Raw genomic sequence first — 24,100 nt, 5'->3', positions numbered from 1 at the left:
AAAGACTTGTTCATGTTTAATGTTCATTTAACTTCCAACAAACTGTTTATTTATTTATTTATTTTATTAGGATCCCCATTAGCTGATGCAACAAATGCATCCGCTACTCTTCCTGGGGTCCACACATAACACATAACTCACATAACAATACACAATCCTTTTATCCAGTACTACACCACAAACCTACATTAACTGCTTCCAGTTAACAACATATATTTAAATCTATAGCTGGCAGTAATACTGTAATTTCTACAGAAATCTTTTACATTGTAAGTACCTTGCTACATTGTTTTTTTACTTGCTATATATCCCTGAGGTTCATTTTTATATCACCTAACAAGTATCTAACTAAACAAACAAAAGGACAACATGTGCAGGCATGAGAACGAACGGCAGGAGGAAGTTGCTGCTTTTATCTACTAAATGTGGCCAATTGGAACCATTATCATTTTCCTTATAACAAATGTTTTGCTCATGATTTAATGCTTTTATGATAATGACAAAAATTAGGTCGATAATAAAGTTCTTCTGTTAGTGCAAAACAGAAACATTTTAAGCATAGGACCACACATTTGAATATGAAAAACTTGGCAAGAAAGGCATAAAATATTCACACATTGGGCAGTTTCATAAAACAGGTAGTATAAAAGAGGATGTGAATGTCTGCTATTTTGCTTATATGGAAAGTAGGGTTAGTGATGCTTTAATATTTTCCTCGTGCACAAATGTGTCTTTTTTATGCCAACAGACAGACTGACGTCAGGCTTTGCCTATAGGGGCCATGCATGCAGAGCACTCATTGGCTGAGTACACGGGCTTTGGCCATTCCTTGTGGTGCTAGATATAAGTGATTTAAACACTGTGTTGACCATAAATGATGTGGTAATGATACACAGCATTACATGCGGCCCTGTGGTGGCTTTTAAATTAGATTTCATCTTTATTTTCTTTTGCAAGACACGCAAACATGGCTGAGAATGTTGCATGTTGCAAGTTTTTGATAAAGTTTTTCATGTGAAATATCTCTGTCCTGTTGAGGAGTAAAAGTGGTTTTGTAAAATGACAGTGACTGTAGCAAACTCTTCAGTCCTATAGTTAGACAATGCTTTTCCAAATCTGCTGGCTTGCATTATGCAGAACAGTCACGTTTTGCACATATTTACAACCAAGTGATTTAAATTACACGGTCAGAAAAAATGGTCTGAAACTGTCACTGGGCGGCGCCCTTTAAAAAGGTCCTAATATGTATTATTTAGGTACAGATATGTATATATTATTTGGCACTAATATGTACCTCTGAGGTACTAATTTGAACTCTTTAGGTGCAAAGGTGTACTTTTTAACGGGTACAGCTACCGCTCTAGTGACAACTATAGATCATTTCTTGACTATAATTTTGATAGTGTAGGTTAATTAAATTATTTCATAAAAATATAAGACATGAAATCATCTAGACTAGTATTTTAAATGTATACAAAAAAAGTGATGACTGAAATTTCAGCCAATGTTTTTACAGCAACATTATAATCAGGTATTTTTGAACATTGTATTAACATTGAAATGTTTTATAATTGTCCTCCTTAAAATAGTGACCTGTGAATGTACAATAGAGCAACTAGACAAGGCTAAACTTGTACTATTGATGCCTGGAATTGTTTCTTTTACAATATATTGGAATATATAAATTATATGGATTATATGGTGTAACAGTCCAGCAAATACCAATCTGGTTGTTTAATTTTTATAATTTATTTATTATGTTTCATATCATGAATTATTGCTATTGTGTCTATTGCTCCCCCTCCCTTTATTTTATTTATTGTCTGTTTTATTTTGTTATATATTAGTTATATCTGAAAAATAATAAAAGTTTTGGTTTAAAATCTTTATAGGGTAATGCAAATTAACAGATTGTTAAAAATACAAATACAATTTCCGTCAAAAATACAACCTATGACTGCATCAGCCTGACTACATGGTTACACCAAATGGGCTGGCAATGTTTAAAACACAGATTGTTCTATATATTGATTTTAGTGTCCTTGTTACATAAGTACAAATGTAACACACTATGTCACAAGGTTATAATGTAATAAAGTATCTGTTTTTTTTTATTCAGATGACCTGTTTTAGTGTTGGAATAATATAACATTGTGTTATAATTTTAAAAGTTGAGGACTTTTCAAATACGTGGGCCGTTTCTTAATCCAAAGTTAACTGAGCCTTACATTCGCAAGCCATGAGCATATTACAACAATTAACGATTAAATAAGAATAATAGTCAACTTTATAATTGTTAATATTTTGAAATAAGACAGCCTTGATGACGTAAGCAGCCTAGAAATGCGACCTCCGAAGGCTGCAGCCTTCGAGTTGATAAACGGCCATGATGTACCATTTTTACAAAAACAACATTAACGCCATCTAGTGGTTGTATAAAATTAATGCATGCAAGTAAAAATGCATATTTTAATTAAATTACCAACACGTGTAATTTTATTCATAATTTTTTTGAAGTCTAAATGCATTTAATAGAACTATAAAAAGCCACATTTTGATTTGACTTAAATAATTCAAGCGGTATTCATTTGTGAAGACTAACTTGTTGAACAAAACGTGTGTCATAAACTTTTATTTAACACAGAGCTTATTTTTGCGATAATCCCAAAGTCTATGGGAAAACCTAATAGGCCTGTTTGTTAACAGGGAACCAGTGTCCCGCTCACTTCCGGTTTTGCCACCTCACTTAGTTTACAGTTATCACCGCTAGGGGGAGCACCTGCAATCATGAAAAGTACAGCCCTACTTGTGCAGGATGATGTTTCAGTGCTGGTCACTTATTAGTTAGTCCAACCAGCCGAGCACTCTCCTTCCACAACCTTCTTGCCACTGAATCATCTTTACCTTCTGGAGCAGGGTCTTTTTCAGCACAGTCACTGTGATACATGTACACAGCCAAACCACCATTCAGCATTTTATAGCAGTCTTTCTTACTTAAATACCAACAAATACATTTATTTTCTCTGTGAATCACTGCTTTAGCCACTGCCAAATCAAAGATTTACCTGAAGTAGCAGCCAGATTTACTCTCCAAGCCCTCTGTGACTGCACAGTAGATGGAGGTCTGTGCACCTTGCCAGGGTGTTTTCATCAGCAGCATGCAGGGCAGAGACAGTATCGTCTTCAGCATTGGACACCACGACTCAACATGGCGACCCAGCCCTGTTCGAATCACTCCTGGATGCAAGCTGTACGATGAGACTCCAGTACCTATAGGGCATCAACTGATAGATAAAATAAACTAAACATGCAGAGGGTTTGTATAAAATGCTTTATTTAAAGATGAGCTGGTTTAAAATTTAATTGCATCATAAACTATAAAGTCAAGTTTACATTATATTTTGCATAACTGCTAGCCCATTAATGGTTACCTTTCATTTGTCGTGCAAGTTCTCTGGAGAAAAGCACATTGGCCAGCTTACTCTGTTTATAGCTGATCAAAGGACTGTAAGGGCACTTGTCATAAAACAGATCATCAAATTCAATCTTTCCTGTGGGAAAATATTGACAATTGTTATTTTATATTATGCAAAAATATACATTAAGTGTTGGCATTTTGGCATTACATTTCATGATTTCATGAACAGTCTGGTCTGATAAAGCACCACACTTTATGCATGCTGACATTTAATAAAAAGGAGATTACCTCCAACATGTGCAATACTGGATACATTCACAACACGACTTGGGGAGGATTTCTTTAGCATTCCTAATAGTAGGTTGGTTAGAAGAAAATGTCCCAAGTGATTGACAGCCAGCTGTGTCTCAAAGCCATCCTCTGTGATCCATTTGGGACACATCATCACACCTTTTGGGAAAATATACTTTTTTATTTATCTTGGTATAGTGATGCTTCTAAATGTAACATCTTAAATTTCTAATCTTACAGCTTGGTGTAAATGTTATTGTCAGTTACATGCCTGCATTGTTGATGAGTACGTCCAGGCGCTCCTCTGTGGCAATGAACTCTTTGGCAAATTCTCGAATGGAGTAAAGAGAGGCCAGATTTAAGTGTCTGACAACTACATTGCCATTTCCTGTGGATCGACGAATAGAATCAGCAGCATTCTCAGCACGAGTGATGTCACGGCAGGCCATCACTACTCGAGCACCTAAGTACACATACACTTATACATAAGCACATATCCAAATACCTAACAGAAAGTGCATTCAAATAGTGTCTAAATACCTCTGCGAGCCATTTCTCTTGCAGTTTCCTTGCCAATTCCAGTATTGGCACCAGTGACCACAACTGTCTTTCCATCCAGACGGGCACGACTTTTGCAGACGCCACCAGCTATCCATTTTCGCAGCAGAAAAAAGCCTGTATGGGAGATATATACATGCAAATGTAAAGAAATGTTTTATAGATATTCAGCTTCACGAATGCTAATAAAATGTAGCTAAATTATATTATGTGTATTGCTATGAAAGATGCATGAGGTAGTTAATTTATACATTTACATGTTATTCATTTAGCATATACTTTATCCAACCTAATAAGGTCAGGTTGATGCAGTCAAACAAAATAATAAAAATTCTGTAACAAAAATAATAACAATTCTGTAACAGTCTGATACATTACACAACATCTACAGCTATTATATTATTTTTTTTTCGTGTTCATTTTAGAATTTACTAACTACTAATTTAATTTAAATCAAAGGTTAACGTAGTTGGTGCATATAGTGGACTAACATAAAAACCTTTATTGACATTAAGATTAATAAATACTGAAAAAAATGCATATTTGTTAAAAGCATTAATCGTTAGCCTAACAAATACACTGTAAAGTGTTAATAACATACAGTAACTTACTTATAGCCAGCAGCGCGATGACAGCGAGATAGATCACTTGACAAGATGTAATAATTTGATACATAATCATCTAAAACCGACCTAGCTTTGTCCAAAATTAAGAATAAAAGCTGGAGATGTCACATTGTGTTCTCTCTGTCTAAAATCGGACTATATTTAGGGCTTAAGCAACTTAGCTTAGAGCCTGCCTGCTGTACAGTTCACCTGCTGCGTGATTACTCGACCGTACGTCACTTATCTCAACATTATAAAATGTATTTATTTGAATAATGGCTTGAGTCACATTTACAGTTGACATTTCAATATTTACCAATAGGCCTATAAAAAGAATTATATTACAAATATTGCCTTAAGTACTATCAAAGTCAACAAAATAATGGTAACAACCACATTCGGTCTTTCTGCATGAATCAGAAAATGGTAGGACGACGCGCGCGCGCGCTTGCGCACACACACGGGTTCACACAAACGTATCTAGGCACGTTAACTACGCTATCCACCGATTAATCTGTGCGTTGTGTATGCACATGGCTTACATAAGTTACATAAGATGTTTTTATTTATACAAAAAAATTAATGTGATACATAGTATTACATTGAGAACTGACTGTATATAAAACCATTGTATGATGACTTTAGAGTTTATTTGTAAACCACTACCAGTTGTGTTAAAAAAATCCCAACACAATCTGCGTTGGAATACCAAAATGACAGTTGTGTGAGTGCTGGAAAATGTTGTCGTTTCAAGGAAGGAAGCCATTTTCTTCTCTCACTAACCACTCCCCTTTATTCCTGATGCTTCAGCAAACCAGCGGCCCGAATTCAAACCCGGAAATTACGTCTTCCGCGTATCAACGAATGAAAGCCACGGAGCGAGCTGAACGTCTGCCCATTTAGCGCACTTATTTGTCTCGTCTGTGACGTGCCGGTTGGCTTTGTGTTCTTTCAGTATATCGCGTTGAACATATTTCAATATAATCTATTAACTGGTAAGTATCATTTATAAATTCGATCATATTTGCTTGATTTGAGGGTTTAATCCACTCGTTAGATGTTCGCCGTCCTTTATATGCGCAAGATGGTAGTATGCGGAGTGCGCACTCGGTAGGCGACGTGTGAGGGGTTGCTGCATAATTTGTGACCGAGCGTTTGCAATAAACGTCGCGCGGTTTGTCATTACGATAACCGTTTGCTTTTTACTAGCACGTATTTTTATTGTACACTTGTGTAAGGCTTGTGCTTTCGTTCTGGTCCGTAAAATCACCCGGAATTGCGCGCTAAATGTCAGGGCGCAGGAACTACTTTTCTCCCCGCCTCTTGTAGTTGAATAAAATACATTGCGCGGACTTACACAGTTTTTCGAGTGCTTTGCAGAAGTAATATGACAGCGCATTTAGTTATGTTAATGCAGAAAGTAATATTATACTCTGTGTATGCATAAGCACACATTTGACAATTTTTATGAATTAATTGTAAAATGTTTTTTATTTTTTTAGGATGAAGTGGTTATGTGTATGGGCAAACACCAGATTAGACGTTGAAACCTGTCGGACTTGAGGGCAAGTGTAAAGAATGTAAGGGTCTTCAAATCTATCATTAAAGATTGTGACATGATCCTAAAATGAAACCTTAAAATTACCTTAAAGTAACTTTGCCTTGTACTAAATGAAATTTTTTAAAAAATATTCTTACATTTTTAGTTCATTAATTAAAAATGATTTTGGATTTCAGAAACATGGATGCAGATTTGTTTATGGAGTGTGAGGAGGAGGAGTTGGAACCATGGCAACAGCAACATTCAATGGATGATCCAGTGGGCAGTGCCGAAAGTAATGCTTCCACTAGTGAGACAAACATTGGTATGCCATTTTACATTTATCTGTAATATTTATCTCATTTTATGTTTTAGTTACTTTTTTAATAACATTTTTAGAAATCAGTACACTGTGAAAACCCAGTTTTCTTCTTTCCTCAGTGTCTTCCACTCCTGCCACAACAATTGATATTCCAGCCGAGCCTAAGACCATGGTGATCCCAAATCTACCATCTGTAGTGAATGCTGTGAGCACTGTGCCACTGCTAACAACTACATGTAAGTAAACTGTACCCTATGGGTCTTTGTTAGGTGACATCACACTTGCCAGAAACGAAATGCATTGTGGGTAAAGCTGCCATTTGTAAGTTATCAAAGCAGAGGAGTTCCATAGTTGGAAAATTGTTTCTTTCATTTGCTTAATTTCAATAATAATGATTATACATTTTTTATAAAGTCTCATGATATAAGAGGTTGATAAATAGTTTAAAATGTTGAATAACTTTTGTTATTTTACTTATTAATCATTCTTTATTTTCTTTTTAGTAGCTCCTCAAGTAGTTTCCGCTCCTATGCCTGCTGATATTCCTAAACCAGTGCAAGGGCAGCAGGTCATCTTGGCTCCTGGTGGAGGAGGGTTGAGCACTGTGGCTCTGTCACAGGTTCTTCTGCCTGGCACATCCCCGATTTCCGGTGCTGCCAGTAGCCAGCCGTTTTACTTCACCACACAGGTTAATTCCCAGCTCATTTTTGCATATGTCCACAATTCTTATTTGGCATCAGTGGCGGCTCGTGACTGTTCTTCCGAGGGGCGCAAATTCAAAATATGTGTTCGGGGGGGTGTCATGTGTGTTGCTCTAGTTTTCAAAATATGTGTTTGTTGCGTCATGTTAACCATGTGCATCACGTGTTATGTCAAAATAAGTGCCTGCTGCACACGCGTCAAAACCGTTGATGATGGAAGAGATGCTCACGTTCACAAAATACACGCAAGACACTCCCTTAACAGTAAACTCTGATTACGCATGAGAATATGCGAGTATCTGGCAAACGCGAGCGTCTCTTTTATCATAAACCATTTAGACGTGATGCACATAGGTTTACTCGATGTGCCGAACACATATTTGAAATTATGAACCACACACATGATGGGCTACAAACATGTTGTGACGAACTTCGCATTGTGCACCCTCGAAAAAAGAAATCACCAGCCGCAACTGTTTGGCATAATTTTTAAAATGTATTGTGTGTAAATAGGGTCTTCCTGTCCAGAATATTCGTCCTGTCCAGCCAGGCCAGAACCAAGTGGGATTGGTGCTGAATGTTCAGCAAGGCCAAACTGTTCGACCTTTTACGTTGGTGCAAGGTACATCAATATTATCTTTTCTTAATTAAGTATGCATTTTCACATACTTTTTATATCATATATAACAATATTGCAATTGCATGTTTTTGTGTGGCAGCACCTGGGACTCAGATTTTTAAACCAGCTCCTGGATCAACCCAAATAATCACCCAGCCAGCTCAAATGAGAACCGCAACTCCGGTTGCGAACATGATCCAGACGTCTAGGTCCTTCAACACGTTGCAAATCCCCGCTACTCTCACTATACGTACCACGACACCGGTAACCATGCCTACTGCTAAATCTTTAACCACCATGCCCACTACAACCACTCAGCCTTCCGCAGCACAAGCCACGACTAAAATTGGTAAGATACTTTATTTTATTAGGCTAATTGAATGCCTTCATATTTAGACTTTTTTACACACAAGCTATAGTTACTACTTGCCATAAGTATACAAATTCTAAGCGCAATCTTTCTTTTAGTAAATGTAGTAATGTAATTAGGATTTACACATCATATGATAGCTGTTGTGTGTGTTAGCATGGCCGATACACTGCATTTACAAATTAGCCTTGTCTGTTTTATCGTATAACCAACTTTTATTTTACACCCGTTTGCAGTGACGATAAAACCAGGAACTTCTTCCATAGATCTGCAAAACCTAATGTGCCTTGTGAAATCTGTTAACTTACCTGGTGGAGCTCAAACGCAGACATTTGTCGTCATGGGAAATCAAAAAAGCAATGGAACTTCTCTTGTCTCCACTGCTGTTCCTGTCACAACTCAAACTGTTGTTCAAAGTAAGAAGTTGTCTTGTTTGTGTATGATCTTCAGTTTAATACTGGAGCACAGCCACATTGCTAAATGTGCACCTCTTTATCTTCTAGCGACCCCTGTTCTAGCGACAAATACAGCACAATCTTCACCAATTTATTTGTGTCCTCGGTGTGGAGCTCAGTTCAAAATGGTTGAGGCTCTGCGGAGTCATATGTGTGTAAGTACATGAAATGACACTACATGTGTTTTAGTTACAAACACCTCTCTAGACCCCTCGGTTACCAGTATACTGTTATCGATAGAGATGGCTCGCATTAGTCATGTTATTCTTTTTCTCTTCCCCCTTTAGTTCTGCTGTCCAGATGCACGGACGACTGGGATAAGTGGAGCCACACCTGCTGCGAACACCTCAGACACCCAGACTGCACCCAAGAGCCTCACTCCTGTGCCAAAGGTTACCATAGACAGTCCACCTACCAAGGCTGTGGAAAAGGCTGGGGATAAAGAGTCCAGACTTGTCATGCTGGTGGATGACTTCTATTATGGCACTTTTGAGGGAAATCGGGTCTATAAGCCTTCGGACAGCCTAAAGGAACCCTTATCATTCAGATGCCTCAGCTGTAACAAGAACATGAAAAATAACATAAGGTAGAAAAACATCTATTTACTGTAAAAAGTTTGGTGCTGTTAACACTACAAGATGAGATTTTTATATTCTAGATTTGTCGCCACATGTGTTGCAAAGCTATGGTTTACCTTTCCAGCAATTCAATTATATGTGATGCTGTAAAATCCAGGCTAAAGTCTCATAATCTGTTTAATTTCAATAATTATTTTTACTTTAATTTTAGTCTTTGACAGGACCTTACACAAGTCAATATAGAAGATATCCAGATTATATTTTCACAGAATGATCTTTATTTATGAGGATTTTACGTAGAGAACAGTAAATCACAAAAAAAGACTTTAGCTGGGTTTTCACAGGCAGGGACACAAATTGTTAAGTATTGGTTCTCCCTACAGACTTATGACCCATATGAGGTACCATGTAGAGTTGGACCAGCAAAATGGGGAGATGGACACTTCCTGCCAGCACTGTTTTCGCCACTTTCCCACCCCGTTTCGCCTTCAGTGCCACCTGGAGAGCGTTCACACCTCCATTGAGTCATCCAGTAAGAGCTACTTGCATTTATGATTGATCACACAAATAAAAGGCCATTATATTTTTAATCTGTTATTTAGTTGTAAAATCTTATGCATAAGCAACATTTGCATTATCTTTCACAGAGTATATCAAGCCTTGATTAAAGGGGCAATGGCATGAAAATTTCATCAGTGCATTTCATCAGCTCATTTGCATTTTAAAGGACACACCCAAAATGGCACATTTTTGCACACACATACAGTGTGTCAATTTTAGCATGCTATAATAAATTATTTATATGGTATTTTGAGCTAAAACTTCACATATGTGCTCTGGGGACACCAAAGATTTATTTGACATCTTAAAAAAGTCTTGTGCCATGGCCCCTTTAAAAAAAACTTGTGCAATATTTAGTTGGCCTTGTATTTGAGCTAGATATAAACACTTTTAGGGGCGGTCACCAGTGTTGGGCACTTCAACATTTGAAGTGGATCAAAACTTTTCATAAAAGTTGTCTTAAAACCAATACCCAATAGCCATACTTGTCTCAGGATGACTTTGATTAACTTTTTTTTGATCCACTTCAAATGTTGACTAGTACAGTTGCTTTAATTTTAATATTACTTTTCCTGATAACTAGTAGTGTAATTATTACAAAAAAATATTACAGTTACCAGCCTAAAAATTACTTTAAAATGCTAACATGTTTGGTTGGTTCCACCTGTTTGAGCTTATATATACTAAATATGTTGCAGATTTTAGTATATATGTTACTGCTTTATTAAATTACAGTTGTTTTAAAAAACATTTTAAGACAATTGTATTCTTCATTTATCTGTAACTTTCATGGATTCACAGACTGCAAAAATTATGCACTTACCAATTTTTGGGGGTGTAATGGAAACGTAATGTAACTTGTAATGTAACTAATTACTCTCTGCTAGGAGTAATAAGGAATGTTATAATATTACTTTTGAAAGGAGTAACTACTAACTAGTAATGAGTAATATAGTAATTATATAGTATAATATAGTTATTTGAGTAACTAGCCCAACACTGGCAGTCACACTACATTTTTCTTTACATTGACTTTCATTTAGACTCATTCAGAGCGGAAATGCTAAACATTGCGAAAATATTTTGGTACGTACCACAAGTCTGGTGAACTTTGAATTCTTATAATTTAGAGATATGTGACCAGTAGAAAAACGGTATGTCAAAGCGTGACGTTTCTCTCTACTGAAAAGCAAACATGGATGAAGCACTCCCCGCCCATATTCGCAGTAACGTCTAAAAAATATTTGCATAGTCTAGTGTTACTGCCCCTTTAAGAGAATGAGCTTGTAAGACCAGTTATGCTGCTGAGAATGTGTACATACAGTTTCTCATCTCTTGCTGTGAACATGAGTTTATTTGGATAAATTCAAATACAAACGGGTGAATGGGGTATTGCATATCAACAACAAAAAAAATACTTTGAAGTTACTCTAAATGGTTGCTCTAAATGGCTGCATACCTATTGTGTTATTGACCATGCATTTAGATGTAATATGTATGTCCTGACCTTCTATCTGGTTTAACTATTAGTAGGCTAGCTATTAGCACATATCCCTTATCATCTTGCTGTTGCTATAGTGACAGTACATGGCAAACAGCAAGAAATGTATTTACTGATGCTGTCTTTGCAGCTAAGTGTAAGATATGTGAGTGGTCCTTTGAGAGTGAGCCGGTGTTTCTGCAGCACATGAAGAACACACACAAACCTGGAGAGATGCCGTATGTGTGCCAGGTAAACCAGTGTGAATTTGTCTATCTTTTAATGTAAATAGATTTAACTTTTTACAGCCTTAAACCTTTAAGTTTAATTGTTTTTTCTTACTACAGTAGAACTTTTTAGGTATCTATAATAGCTTTCACTTTGATTTTCAGGTGTGCGATTACCGGTCTTCCCTCTACTCTGATGTGTTTAAACACTTTGTTACCTGGCATGAGGATACCCGCCACCTTCTGTGCCAGTATTGTCTTAAGGTTTTCAAGCATTCCACCAGTTACCAGCAGCACTATGTCCGTCATCAGGTGAGCAGGAATTCATAGTTAAAGGGATAGCTCACCCAAAAATTTAAATTTTGCCATTGTTTACGTATGTTCAAGTTGTTCTGTACCTGTATAATTTTTTTGTAACCAAATAGATCTGAGGCACCATTGACTTCCATAGTATTATTTTTTCCTACTATGAAAGTCAATAGTGCCCAATATCTACTTGGTTACAAACATCTTTCAAATATCTTTATTTGTGTTCAGCAGAAACAACTTGAGGGTGAATAAATGCTGACACAGTTTTAATTTTTGAGTGAACTATCCAATTTACATAATTTACCATTTAGGACCATTTACACCCAAAAAGAGTCTAGGTTAATCCAATAATTTGCAGGCTTTAATGCAAAGCATATCTCATACAGTTTTGAATATGTAGAGACTAGCAGAGTTGGTGGCGCATGGATGTTTTAATATGATATTGATTTCATATGGTAAAACTGTATAAATTTGTTTTTTTTGTTTGTTTCCGACAGAAGTCAACAGTTTATCACTGTAACAAGTGTCGTCTTCAGTTCCTTTTCACAAAAGACAAAGTTGAGCATAAAATTAACCACCACAAGACTTTCCGCAAACCTCGTGAATTAGAAGGGCTCCAGCCAGGGACAAAGGTAAGACTTAAATAGCGATGTTTAGTTCAGAATCATGATACTGTTTTTGTATTTTTGAGAATATAAAAATAACATTAAAGGGAAACTCCAGCCAAATACCAAAATTACCTAATGATTTACTCACCCTTAAGCAATCTGAGATACATATGTCCATCATCTTTACATATTGAAGGTCGTGGACTATGGCTGGACCCCGTAACATTACATTTAATCAACAGAAAGATCTAAAATATTTTCTAAAATATCCGAAAACGTGTTTGTCTGAAAAACGATGGACATATGCAAGTCGGACAGCTTGGGGGTGAGTAAATCATGGGTTTAATATCGTTTTTGGCCGAACTATCCCTTTAAACCACAGGAAAGTCCATTCATTCTTTACAGAAGTAATCCACATGGCTCCAAGGGGTTATAGGTCTTCTGTGGTTAATAGATCAGATGATTTTGTAAGAAAAATATCCATATTTTAGACTATAAATTATAATAACTAGCTTCCAGTAACAACACCATCTTGGACTCACGCAATGTGAAGGGTGGATGCACTTTTTTGTGCTACAAAGTCAGAAGTGGTTCCCTGACCTCTGTTTTCTTCCTACATGTGTATCTTGGATTGCTTGAGTGTTAATAATAGGGCAATTTTGATAATTGACCTTTCGCCGGCCCCTCCCCCAAAACGGCCATTGTCCAATTACACATCACAGCAACCGTTACTATGTGAGCACGTCCGACAAACATTAACGCCCACAGCGTTTGTAAATCGGACACTAGATAAGTTACCCCGAGAGATTGAATGGAGGAATTGTGTTCTTTCCATTCCCAAAGCCGAAAACACAATGTGAGCGGTGCATACAATGGATAAAACAGTGTGGACAGCCCCATTCCCAGTTAAATGTGTCAAACATTTACGCAGCATAAATACGTCTGCACAAAGATAAGGCTTACAGCTAACTACAGTGTTGTCTAGATCTACTAACTAGAGGCAAGGACATAAATTGGACCAAAGTTATGATTACCATAATTATAATTGCCAGAATGTTAACCTACTCTCTAAGCTAAGTTTAAAGCGTAACTTAACCCCTGGTCAGAGCCTGACTCCTCCCAATGGCAATATTTGAAAAATGCAAGAAAAGTGGGCAGATCCCAACGAAGATAGAGGGGACGAACTAAGCTCGTACCAAGCATGTGGTGAGATCGTAACAAGGGCGTGGAGAGCTTGAACCTGCTTACGTCACAAGTTACTTTTTGGACCCAACATCCAGTAGGAAAATTCAACTGCAGTAGCCACCGTTCAACCTGAAGAGGGCAGCACTCAGACGTTTTTACACCATATATTGTAGTATTGAAACACTTTATATCCAAATGTCAAAAAACTTACTAAAATCAATGAACAGCACTAATAAAGCATCATTCTTACAGATCAGTAACTAAAAAAAGTTGGTTAAGGGTTTAGTTACTCTTTAATGACTTCTTTAGCCAACATTAGTTAACATGTTAGCTAACGCTAGCTACATTAGTTGCTGTTGTGTTGGGACTTTCAGCTACCCAACTTTATTTTTCATCAGTTTACGACAAAGTCGAACATAGCACCCTAACAATCAACTTTAAATCATTTGTTTTTATCTTTCATGTAGCATTTTATGAATGGAATACCTAGCCCTGAGTTTCCCAATCCCGTAAATGCTGTGCAATTTTATTATATTATACATTTTATTTATTATATTATCTGTTCTGCAACTTTTAAGCCAAAGCAATTTCCTATTTGTGAATTCTGGTTATCACCAAAGGAAATAAAGCATTATGATTCTCAAAACGGCTATTCTCAAAACAACAGAGAAATGATAGTTAGTTAGCTTTGAAGCACATGTAGGTTTTGCTAGCTAACATACCCTTGTATTTTAACAAAATAGCTACTCGCAATAGACATTAATAGTAGGGATGCTCCGATCGATCGGCCGATCGATCATGCTTGCTATGTTTCTCAATGAATTACGGTGAAATGCCGCTACATCCAAAAGCCAGGGGCGCTCTCGTGCAGAAACTCAATGCACTGTAAACGAAGAACAATACACACGCAGCTCCATGAAATGGCTGAAGGATATATTTATATTGCTGTTCTTCAAACCTTTTCAGGTATTTTCATGATAATAAAGAATATGTTTAATAATTATGTTTGACGAGTGTTGCTTTTTCAAATGCATGCTATAAACGACTCAAACTAACACTGATTTTAGATCGATAAGGACTTACTGATCAAACGCCGTAGTACATGAAAAAAGCTGTAATAAGATCGGCTGTCCGATTCAGAATAGTGATCTGCCACGTATTATTAGTGGAGATCGGCATTGATCGGAGCATCCCTAATTAATAGACCATACCCCATATGAAAGAGAACTTACCCGGCAGTGCAAGAGCATTACTGGTCCACAAGGCTGTGCTGGTTGCATTTGAGTTACATGTCATGTGGTTTCTCATTTTTTGCTTGAGACCGGTAAGCATTAGCCTTGATAGTAGTCCCTCCTCTGCATACTGTAACCCCTTTTGCCTCGATCTGGAGGATATCGTGGAGGTATTGCTCCAAAAAAGGTCACTGAGACGTACGGGTATAATTGGCGAAAGGCTAATTGGCTGAAGTATCACTTTAAGTGCAACAAAACCTGTTGCTGCATTCCTAATATTGGTACACTTAATTATTTGGCAACTTCATTTTGATTTGTAGGTAACCATTAGGGCATATGTTGGACATAAGAAGACGGCAGGTCAGGCCTCCTCAAAAACATCGGTTAGTAAGAACAGTTCTCAAACTGTAAATAGTGACGACCAGAAACAAAGGCCTCCAAAAAAGAAAGTGAGCAAGATGTTTGACTTTCTGGCCAAGTTCCAAGAGCAGAGGTAAGTTCATGCATTGAAATTCAATTGAAAATACAGCTAAATATTTCTTCAAATAAATATTTAGTTCATTTAATCACGTTTTTTATTTTAGGTCACTGCTGGATAAACATAAGTGTGTGGAATGCACTTTTGAAATCACAGACTTTGCCAATCACTATCCTACATACGTCCATTGCTCGCTTTGCTTTTACAGCACATGCTGTTCCCGTGCTTACGCAAACCACATGATCAAGTGAGTCAAATATCTTAAGATAATTGTTTATAGTGGTGTGAACATTTAAACAATCTGTGAATACAAAGATGAAGGGCACTTAAAGTTTAAAGTTCAATTTGGCATGCTGCAATTAGTCACGTTACTCATCGGCTGCATTTGCATTGCAAGTTTTAATGTTAAAGTATGATTTGTTGACTTTATCCGTTTTTGTTTTTTCATGACTCACTTACATCATCTTTTAAAACCAATATCTGCTTTAAGCACTTGGCGAAACAATGCAATGTAGACATAATGTCAGAAATGACCCACAAGAAAAAGTTTGAGTCACTTAAACTATGCAGTGTAAATGCCACCATCTTGAGGTTTAGCTGTAAACATTAAGAAATAATACTTGATCAAATGCAATGATTAATTTCAGCAGTCACGTACCTGGAAGAATGGCAAAAGCTTTAAAAAGGAGTCCGCCGAGGTAAAGCATTTAATTAGCATTTTTACATTTTCAATCTGAAACCCCATTGCGATCTTTGATGTCGGTTTGGCTTTACTCTTTTGAAGCGGTTGGAAGCTGAGCTGTGCAGATTGTGACTACACAACTCCTCAAGGGAATTTGATGGCTAAACACCTGGTGAAGTTCCCAGATCACTCGGCTTGTATATTCACTCAGAGAGGTGGGTTGTTTACTTGCTAGCAGAACAATAAAGCCAAAAGTGTACTTCGCTTTTAATGCACACACAAGTATACATGTATAGAATCCTAGCCTTTCAATGCATTTGACCATTAACATAAATGGTTAAAGCAATAGTCTCTTCTTCTTGTAACCTGCAGAGAGATTTGGTCTGAGTTTTTGTACTTGTGGTATAAATAGTTGTACAAATCAGTTCATGTTTTGACTGTTGTACAAAAGGTGGTGCTGTTACGCATCGTCTGAAAGAGTATCCAAAAGCAGTAAATACTGTATGTTTTTATCTTCGCTCTTTATCAAATCTGTATAAGCTTAAGCTCAAAATATTGTGTGTGTTTTTTTTTTTAAAGAAACACCCACATTCAAGAGGGGATTAAAAAACAAATAAAGATTTTTTGAGAACTTTTTAATAAACCACTGGTGGGGAAAGAGTTAACTAAGCCAACTTGTTTTGTTGATGTCTTCAATGCTTTCGAGCTGACGTGTCTACCTCTACAAAAAAACAGGTTGTGAGTTATGTAGTGTTGCGGCCCATTTATCCAAATTAGGGTTCTATTTGTGTGCGTAATAAAACAAGTATACTTTGGCTTGATGCATGCTTTGTGATGCAACGTGTTTTCTAAGCCCATAGTCCTGAAAATACAGGAAACTAAGCATTTTTGTCCCTTTGCACATACCTTAATCTGCATGCTTGATTTTCTTTTTCTACTTTCTTGAAAGCATCCAACTATATTGTAGGTGTCAATAAAAGTAAAAGTATTTGAAAATTGTGCTAGTACACTGTATACAACATAGTAACATCAACTTGTCACCAAATTAATAAAAGCATGACTTGGTTGTCCGCTGTCCTTTGTTATTTATTACATCAGTTGACACCTACAATAAAGATGGATTTCTTTTTTAAAAAATGTGACCATGGACCACAAAACCAGTCGTAAAGGGTAAAAAATGTAATTGAGATTTATACATAATCTGAAATTATTAAGGTTTTCATTGATGTATGGTGTGTAAGAATAGGACAATATTTGGCCGAGATACAACGATTTGAAAATCTGGAGTTTGATTTTGCAAAAAAATAAAAAATAATTAGAGAAAAGATCATAATACAAATGTTGTACACACATTACAAACAAAAAGGTTTGTTTTAGCGCTCTCTACTGGCTGACTGCTGAAATTACCTTGTTGACTGAAAAGGGGTAAGCTTTTACATGTATGGGAAATCCCCAAGGAACGGGTTAGCAAAGCAGTAGTTTGTAGGTAAGATTTTGACGGCGATTTTGCGGCATCCACTCAAAAAAATAAAGTTTGCAAAATATCTCAAACATGATCTCTTTACTTAATATACTAATAATTTTTGCCATAAAAGAAAAATCAATCATTTTAAGCCATGCAATGTATTTTTTGCGTATTCTACAAATATACATGTGCGACTTATGACTAGTTTTGTGGTCCAGGGTCACAAATAATAATTTTCCATGTACACACCGCCACACTCAGACATGACAGATTTGCCTGCAACATTAACAAACTGGCCAATCTTGGGGAAATGTCACAGCTGAGTGTAATAGCCCACAGTATGTGATGAAACCATTGCAGGTGTGGGATATAACCTCAAGCTGTCCATTGATAAAATGCAAAGACTTGGGCATTTACTTGCTGTGACTTTACAGGACTTACTGGCAAGCCTTTGTGAAATCACTCTGGAATATAAAGACAATCAGTATTTTAACCTACTGCACCGAAGAATATCAGGAGGAGTACAAAAAAAAACTTAAAATGGATTGATTTATACACATGACATATGATTAAATCAAGGACTGTCGCTTGGAAAACTGTCTGCTGCTTTTGAGCTGCTTATTGTTTCCTTGTTTGAAAAGCTTACTGGCCTATCAAATCCACACATACATTGAGCATGGTGTTAAAATAAAAGTAAAATATTGGTGATGGTAGAGACTCCAAGGAGAAGACTAACTCTGTGTTCCTATCATCCCTCCCCTCCCCTACAGAGTGTTTGGAGACAGACATAGAGTTCTGCCAGGTTGAGGAGGAGGAGGTGGAGGGTCCACAAGGGGTTGAAGATAGTGATGTTGGGACACAGCCTGACTGGTTGTCCATGGAGCACTGGAGTGTGCCAGGTGATGAAGAAACTGTGCCAGAATTCACAGAGAGTTGTGGCCCACTGCATTCAATTCCCAAGACGAGCGACGTCCTCGACTACTTCCAGCTTGTTTTTCCTGATGTCATCTTTGATCACATCGTTTACGAGACCAACTCTTATGCTAGTTATTGCTCTTCGTTTGGCAACGGAGACCCTACCTGGTGTCCTTTGGTTAGAGATGAGCTCAAAGGCTTTTTTGGTCTCTGTATCCTGATGGGACTTGATGGCCTGGCAGATCCAGAGACGTACTGGTCCTCGGACTATCGCAGTGGAAGCTTTTGCTACAAAACATCTGAGCTCTTCCACTGGACCATGTCTTATGCACGTTTCAAGCAGATCAGCGTACACATCAGAATGAGCAGTATGATTGTGGAGAAAGACAAGCAAAGCGTTGACAAGCTACACTTTTTTGAGCCTGTGTTGAGTGTCTTACAGACGAGCATGCAAAAGGCCTACGGTCCAAACAAGTGTCTGACAATTGATCAAGCTTTTTTACCGAGCCACGACAAGGGAATCAAAAGGGAGAAGAGTGAAAATTCCCAGCCCAAGATATGGCTACTGTGTGATTCAAAGTCTGGCTACTGCCACAAACTGTTGATCTCGACGCAACAGGACAAACGCAAAGATTTGGGAAAGTCTGTCGTGCCGCATCTCATAGAAGGCCTGCAGGGTAAACATCACCACATCTTCTTGTCCAGCTCGCTAGCATCTGTTCCTCTAATGCAGGAGCTGTATGAGGCTGGCATATACTGCTCCACCTCTGTACTGCCTCACAGTCCTATTCTGCCCACTGAGTTTTGGGATCTGCCTGCGTTGGACGATCCTGGGGATTTCCAACAGTTTAAACATCCCCCGTTACTTGTTACCAGATGGAAAGATTCCAAGCAACTGGTATGCCTATCCACAAACGCTGAAGCAAGGCAGCCAGACAAAGTCTGGAGGAGATCTGCTCAAATCGGTGATCTCGTCTCTATCGAAAGACCTCTGGCGTTTAAGCTACTCCAGGACAACATGCGTGGGGTTGACATTTGTAATCAGTTGCTGACCTGCAACCAACTCGGCGGACTGGTTCTTGACACCAATTGGCGACGTCTCTTCTGGTTCCTTGTGAACTTGAGTGTCATTAACTCTTTCATTGTTCTGCGAGAGATGCGAAAAGACACTCCACCTTTGTGGTTGCCCGGAGGACACTTCTCCCAGGCCATCTATCGTAAACGGCTGGGGTGTAAGTTGGCCAGGTTTGGTGAAAGATATGCCCGCCAGAACCAAAACTTCGGGAGTACATCCCAGCCAAGCATCAAACAAGAGATCAAAACAGAGAATTTGGAGACACAAGAAGGAATCAGACATCAATTAGCCAAAATTTCACGTAAAACGAGAAGATGTAAGCTTTGCAGCATAATGAACCTGCGTCGTGAGAGTGTGTATGGCTGTACGGAGTGCCTTGTGAATCTGTGCAAGCGCCCTTCCTGCTTCTGGAACTACCATGGTTTCTCAGCTAATTTCCAAGGTTATAAAGCTCAGAATCAGACACTAAATATTCATCAAAATGTTTTTAATAAGTATATGTGCTTTGCTTTCAGATATAAATAAAAAACTTTATTGCAGATGTTTTAATTTACATGGAATATTTTTGAGTGATGATAAATGAGTCAAAATAGTAAATATTTTTGGAAGGCATACAAGCTTTTGCTGCTTTTAAGACCACAAACATCTAGATTATAAATTGTTTACATTTGTTTTACTAGAATATTTAAATTTGTGTTATTTTTTTCTCTACAGGTAATCCCAGGGTTGGATTTGTGGCCCCTAAGAGGTACATATCTTTCAAATCGCTTTCTAAACTATACCTTTTCTACCCTAAAGAATTGATTTATTCAAAATGTTAAGTTCTGATACATTATTTCAATAGATGGATCTCTATAATAGACTATATCGCACAATATGTGTTTCCTTGATTTTCACATTATACTATGACAGGGGGTCCTTGGCCTCTTGGGTGTCCGTGATGGTATAACTCGCGGGTGCTCTAAATATTGTTCGATTTCATTTTTTTATATAAAGGAAATTAGGCATCCAACAAAAATGCATTAGGCTAATAATAGAAATTATAAAAAACTTGATTGAAACAGAAGTTCGCATATAAAATGAGATAAAAACCAATAAAATCAACAATAAATGTGCTGAGGGTCCCTGCTCCTCCTCTCTATCCATTAAGGGGTCCTTGTCCTGAAAAAGGTTGAAGACCTCTGCATTATGCAGATTCTGCAAAGTGACATGCCTGTTTTTCTTTTAGGGAAGGCAATTCATCTGCACTTGCCTATAACGCAGGAAGGCTGCACACCTCATCGTTCGGTCCCAGTGATGGTCAGAATGAAGGTATGGACCAGGAAATGGCCCCTCTTGAAGACACTGACATGGACACTGATACAACTGAAAGTGATGTGGAGCTACAGGACACATTAAACAAACAAATGGAACCTGCAGAGGTAACCAATTCCACACTATCCCAAACTCTAAAAGACAAAGAGGAGCCTCTCTCCATTCATCAACATCAAACACTACTGCTAGCATTGTGCTCTGGAATCCAGAAAGCTTCGAAAGAAAAAGACACCAAGCCTCGGCTCATTAAAAAATGGCTTCGCTACAGAGAGAAACAATTACGGCTTTCGGCCGAAGGCACCAGCAGTAGATCCGGAGAGACCGTCGACCGTCTAGTGGAGTGGGTTTTGGCCAAACGGGAACAGCAGCATCCTGTCAGTGAGGCGAAACTGTTCGAGAAAGCTTCAGAGATGCAAAGTCAATTCAACGAGAGCAGCTCTTTCCGTATATCGTACGAGTGGGCTGTGAGCTTCATGCTGCAGCACAAACTAGGCTTGGATGTCTCCATCGCAGAACAACGGGAACTTCCTCGTGCAATGGAAGAAAGCTGTCGGTGCTTCACAGAGATCGTGCACAGCCAAATCAAGACAAACGGTGTCCAGCAATGTGTGATCGGTGCTATGGATCAGCTGTCTATTTATGTGGATTTCAACATGCTGAATGACGACACCGGCATAAGCAAAGAGACTGCCTTTCAGTTGACTGGGTCTGGTAAACCTTTCGTTAAAATTTACCTTTCAATGCTTGCTAATGGAACGGTGCTTCCTGCAATGCTCTTCACGAGTCACAAGTTGAGCAAAAGCCTGCCAGACTCAGTCCTACTTATGGCCAAAGAGGAAGGTTTTAGTGGACCAGAAGAGATCGAGGTTTGGGCCAACCAGGTGTGGAAAGAGCACCTCGACTCACAGAGTGAAACTGAGGCCCTGCTGGTTATGGATAGCCACCATAGTCGTGCATCTGAGGATTTCATATCAACAGTCAGTAGCACTAAAACTTTACCTGCTGTTGTTCCAGCTGGGTGTACCGGACGACACCAACCCCTGGAGATGTGTGTGCGCCCTGCGCTTCAAAAGTTTCTCCTTGCTCGTTGGTCACAATCCGGTGCATCTCGTGTTCAGCCTGAAGACCTGGTGGATCTTCTTGTTACCTGGTTAGGAGAGGCCATGACTTGCTTTTCGAGTAAGCCTGAGTTTATTCAGCATTCGTTCTGCTTGGCCCGACTGATTCCTGAACATTCGCACGAAGAACATACGGATTTGCCAGGTACTCCAACGGAGCTAATTCGTTTGCTGTCGGATGCCACGCTTGGACCTGATGTAGTTGAAATCGTTGAAGAGGAAGAGTCAATGGACACGTGTACTGTAAACAAGGCCAATCCAGTTGATGAGAAGATTGATTTAACACAAGAGCCAGACATTGTAGATGATGAAGTCAATCAAATAGATGATGATGATGAAGACATAACAGAAAAAAAGGAGATTGAAAGGAATGAAGATTGTTTGGAAATCACAAGCGAGTCTACGGACGACTCGCATTCGTCGCCTGAATCAGAGGCGGCTTCAGATAACTCTGAAAAAGATATTTCAGAATCCTGTCATGATACTTCAGCCGACCAAACCGATGCTGCATCCAACAGGTGATATTTGAGCAGCTGCTGGTATAAATGCGTGTAAATGTGACTGGATCTGAGTGTCTTTACTGAGACTGTTGTTAAATATTTAACTTATTGTACGGTGGAGTGGAAATTGTAAGTGGGGTGGGATTTTTCTTTTGTAGCGTAAAACTGCATTCATTCAACGACAGAACTGTTCTTTCGGCTCGCATGCAGTGTTAGACTTTATTGTCTATGGACTGATAATGTGGTGGTTTTACATCCTTGATCAGCATAGGTACATTGTCATGTGTTACAGTGGACCTGAACCTGTAATATAAGAAATTTTCACCCAGTCAGATTTAATCTACTGGGCTTGAAGGCAATGACTCAAAACTAATGAAAAGAATAACCTAAATGATTGCATCTGAAATGAAGAACAGTTACAACCTATTTTATAATTATGATTAAAAAATTTAATTTACAATTATTTCATGCAGTGGTTGTTTTTACCAATCATTAGATGTTATAGAGGGTTTTCACGAATATATATAAAGGAATTTTGAAATTAAGTAAAAGTAGCATTTATTATTTATATCCTTTCTTTCTTTAGTGAACTTTCAAGATGCTCTGCTTTAAACAGGAGCAAAATTAAGTTGCCCAAGTATTTTGACTTAATGGACAGAAATGTAGTCTGAATAATGCGTTACTGTACGCCTGAATTAAAATGTTTCTTATTTCTGAACTATATGTCTGTCACATCATGTTTTTACTAGTCTTTTTACATTAAACATTCATTGGCTGTGCTGAAGTTCAGTGTTGATGTTTGTGGGTAACTGACTCTAGTTCCTCCATTTGGTTAAATGAGTAAAGCAGATCTGAAATTCTGAAAAATATTTTTTTTGGTATAGCATTTTTGAACGATTTGGGACCAGTGAGTACACTAAATATATACTATATTCAGTATTAATTTCAGTATCTGAATTTATCAAAGCAACCACAGGATGGTTTACACTTCCTGTTGTACAGTCTTCCCTAGAACATTAAAGGAAAACACCACAGTTTTTCAATATTTTACTATGTTCTTACCTCAACTTAGAAGAATTAATACATACCTATCTTTTTTCAATGCATGCAATTAATCTTTGTACAGTGCGTCGTGAATGTGTTCGCATTTAGCCTAGCCCCATGCATTCCTTGGGATCCAAACGAATGAATTTAGAAACCACCAAACACTTCTGTGTTTTCCCTATTTAAAGACTGTTACATGAGTAGTTACACGAGTAAGTATGGTGGCACAAAAGCACTTCATCCTCGGTGCGCAGTAACATCATCACTTCTGACTACTCCCCCTCTCACTCAAACTTCTGTCAATATTACTGCGCCCGAGGTCAAAGTGGTGCAAACTAAGTGCTCTTCCACCATACAATATAGACGGTTTTCATCGGACGCACGTGTGGTGAAGTGATTACGCGTCTGAGTGGAACTTTACTTCCGGCATCTGTTTGTTTAATGGTCTGA

At 38.0% G+C, this 24,100-nt stretch overlaps 2 protein-coding genes across 7 annotated transcripts; one reads left to right on the top strand and one right to left on the bottom strand.

The window, feature by feature from the left end:
* Nucleotides 1–1,286: 1,286 nt before the first annotated feature.
* LOC129448382 (retinol dehydrogenase 12) lies at nt 1,287–5,673 on the bottom strand. Of its 2 annotated transcripts, none has more exons than XM_055210735.2 (7): nt 5,539–5,673; nt 4,250–4,384; nt 3,981–4,172; nt 3,707–3,868; nt 3,432–3,551; nt 3,066–3,270; nt 1,287–2,936 (listed from the first exon to the last, which is right to left on the bottom strand). In XM_055210735.2, the coding sequence occupies exons 1-7, from the start codon at nt 5,636–5,638 to the stop codon at nt 2,834–2,836; spliced, it is 1,017 nt and encodes a 338-aa protein (XP_055066710.2). In that variant the 5' UTR covers nt 5,639–5,673; the 3' UTR covers nt 1,287–2,833. The 2 variants fall into 2 exon arrangements, with proteins under 2 accessions (XP_055066710.2, XP_055066709.2); XM_055210734.2 differs by lacking the exon at nt 5,539–5,673 and adding an exon at nt 4,879–5,471.
* A 57-nt stretch (nt 5,674–5,730) lies between these two features.
* pogzb (pogo transposable element derived with ZNF domain b) lies at nt 5,731–23,390 on the top strand. 5 transcript variants are annotated; one of them, XM_073872334.1, is made up of 21 exons: nt 5,731–5,867; nt 6,375–6,452; nt 6,610–6,737; nt 6,854–6,970; nt 7,241–7,422; nt 7,949–8,057; nt 8,155–8,403; nt 8,661–8,840; nt 8,928–9,034; nt 9,167–9,465; nt 9,841–9,989; nt 11,650–11,750; nt 11,891–12,037; nt 12,532–12,666; nt 15,380–15,552; nt 15,644–15,784; nt 16,185–16,235; nt 16,322–16,434; nt 18,455–20,116; nt 20,389–20,422; nt 20,903–23,390. In XM_073872334.1, the coding sequence occupies exons 3-21, from the start codon at nt 6,614–6,616 to the stop codon at nt 22,626–22,628; spliced, it is 5,799 nt and encodes a 1,932-aa protein (XP_073728435.1). In that variant the 5' UTR covers nt 5,731–5,867; nt 6,375–6,452; nt 6,610–6,613; the 3' UTR covers nt 22,629–23,390. The 5 variants fall into 5 exon arrangements, with proteins under 5 accessions (XP_073728435.1, XP_073728434.1, XP_073728432.1 ...); XM_073872333.1 differs by having other exon boundaries at nt 7,238–7,422; nt 16,188–16,235; XM_073872331.1 differs by having other exon boundaries at nt 7,238–7,422.
* The last annotated feature ends 710 nt before the right edge of the window (nt 23,391–24,100 follow it).

The sequence above is a fragment of the Misgurnus anguillicaudatus genome, chromosome 10 (genome assembly GCF_027580225.2).
Source record: "Misgurnus anguillicaudatus chromosome 10, ASM2758022v2, whole genome shotgun sequence".
Lineage (NCBI taxonomy): Eukaryota > Metazoa > Chordata > Actinopteri > Cypriniformes > Cobitidae > Misgurnus > Misgurnus anguillicaudatus.
Note: the sequence above shows the minus strand (reverse complement) of the source record. Positions and strands in the feature narration are given on the sequence as shown.